At 49.3% G+C, this 1,634-nt stretch overlaps 1 protein-coding gene across 1 annotated transcript in view; it reads left to right on the top strand.

Annotated features, from left to right (window-relative positions):
- fbxo38 (F-box protein 38) overlaps positions 1-1,634 on the top strand; it is a 30,283-nt gene that overhangs the window by 17,788 nt on the left and 10,861 nt on the right. The window contains exon 12 of the mRNA XM_015396381.1: positions 661-1,320. Coding sequence (XP_015251867.1) covers positions 661-1,320 — 660 coding nt within the window. The remainder of the gene's footprint in view (positions 1-660; positions 1,321-1,634) is intronic.

Consider the following 1,634-nt stretch of genomic DNA (forward strand, 5'->3'; position numbering starts at 1 on the left):
TCTGGCTGTCAGTAGGGATGAAATAGAATGAAAGTTACTACCGTAACTACGGTTCTATGAATCCTGGATAACCGCCAGAGTGCTTGGTCCCTCGGAATGTCTGCTTTCACGAGAAGATTGAGGGATTGATTGCCGGGTGCCACGTGACTATATAGAGTCACGTGGGTCCCCGGCAGGTCACAGCTGACTTTGTTGTCATTAATACTCGACCTGCGCATGCGCATGAATGATCATTCAGTGCTTGAAGCACCGCCTCTGGCGGTCATCCGGGATTCATAGAACCGTAGTTACGGTAGTAACTTTCGATCTTTCAGCAGCTAATCTGCTTGGTGACAGCAACCTCTCTCTAAGGACAGGACAGGGGGCTTCCCTTTAAGAGCAGCTGGTTTTATTCAGGGTTTGAAGAACTCTGTAGATCTAAAAACTTTATTTCTTCATATAGTTGTCAACGGCTGACTTTAAAAGGCAGCAGATAAAGGAGCTTTAACTAAATGTTAGTTTGCTTCATGCAGGATGTTCCCTTTCCATGTGTTAATCTTTTTGTGTTTGCAGAGCGTTTGCACCTTTCAGCCTCTAAACTCTACACATTAAATGTTTCTCTGTCCTCTCTTTGGATTATAGGTGTTCAACCTCCTTTGTGCTCATTTCTTTCCTCCCCAGGTAAAGGAAAGACACCTCTTCGACGTTCCAAAGGAGCTGCTGTCTGTGATCAAGGAAAGGCTTTGGTGTCGCAGGGCACCTGTGAGAAGAGCTGTCAGGTAACCAGCGAACAGATCAAGGCAGACGTAAAGGCTGCTACAGAGACCTGCAGGAGATCCGCAGCTAAAGAAAAGGGCTGTGAGATGGAGGGGGGCGCGGCGAGGCAAAGGGCTGACGGTGGGTCGGTCCAAAGCACCGGCAGCAGCGGAGCGGCATCCAGCTGCAGGACCAGGCCCATAACGGGATCTGTGAGCAGGGTAGGAGCTGGAACGGCTCCTGGACACACGCAGGGATTTGGGAGGAATGCTGACAGGAACACCTGCAGCCCGACCGCTGACAGATCTACTGGCTGTGGAAGGACTGGTGGATCTACATGTCATAGATCTGACCTGCAGGCAGGAGACGGTCCCACAGCGAGGAGAGGATCCGGCAGCAGCAGAAACCCACCATCAGGATGCGCTTCCAGTGGGACGCCGCAGGAACGACAGCGAAGCAGAGAGCCCGCCATGGCTGGACTGGATTGTTCCCAGCATAATGAGGGCTGTCAGAACTTCATTCCAAGGCGGCCTTTAACTAGATCCTGCACCACCACGTCTGCAGAGTCCTGGGAACCAGAACCAGGTACTAATCAATGAGCAGAGAGGCTCTGACTGCTGAGAACCTATGGAAACCCTCTCTGAAAACACTCTGACTGACTGATTTACTGACTGACTGATTTACTGACTGATTTACTGACTGACTGATTTACTGACTGATTTACTGACTGACTGATTTACTGACTGACTGATTTACTGACTGATTTACTGACTGACTGATTTACTGACTGGCTGATTTACTGATTGACTCATTTAGTGACTGACTGACTGACTGATTTACTGACTGATTTACTGACTGGCTGATTTACTGATTGACTCATTTAGTGACTGACTGACTGA

Source organism: Cyprinodon variegatus, unplaced genomic scaffold (assembly GCF_000732505.1).
Source record: "Cyprinodon variegatus isolate N-32 unplaced genomic scaffold, C_variegatus-1.0 Scaffold793, whole genome shotgun sequence".
Taxonomy (NCBI): Eukaryota; Metazoa; Chordata; class Actinopteri; order Cyprinodontiformes; family Cyprinodontidae; genus Cyprinodon; species Cyprinodon variegatus.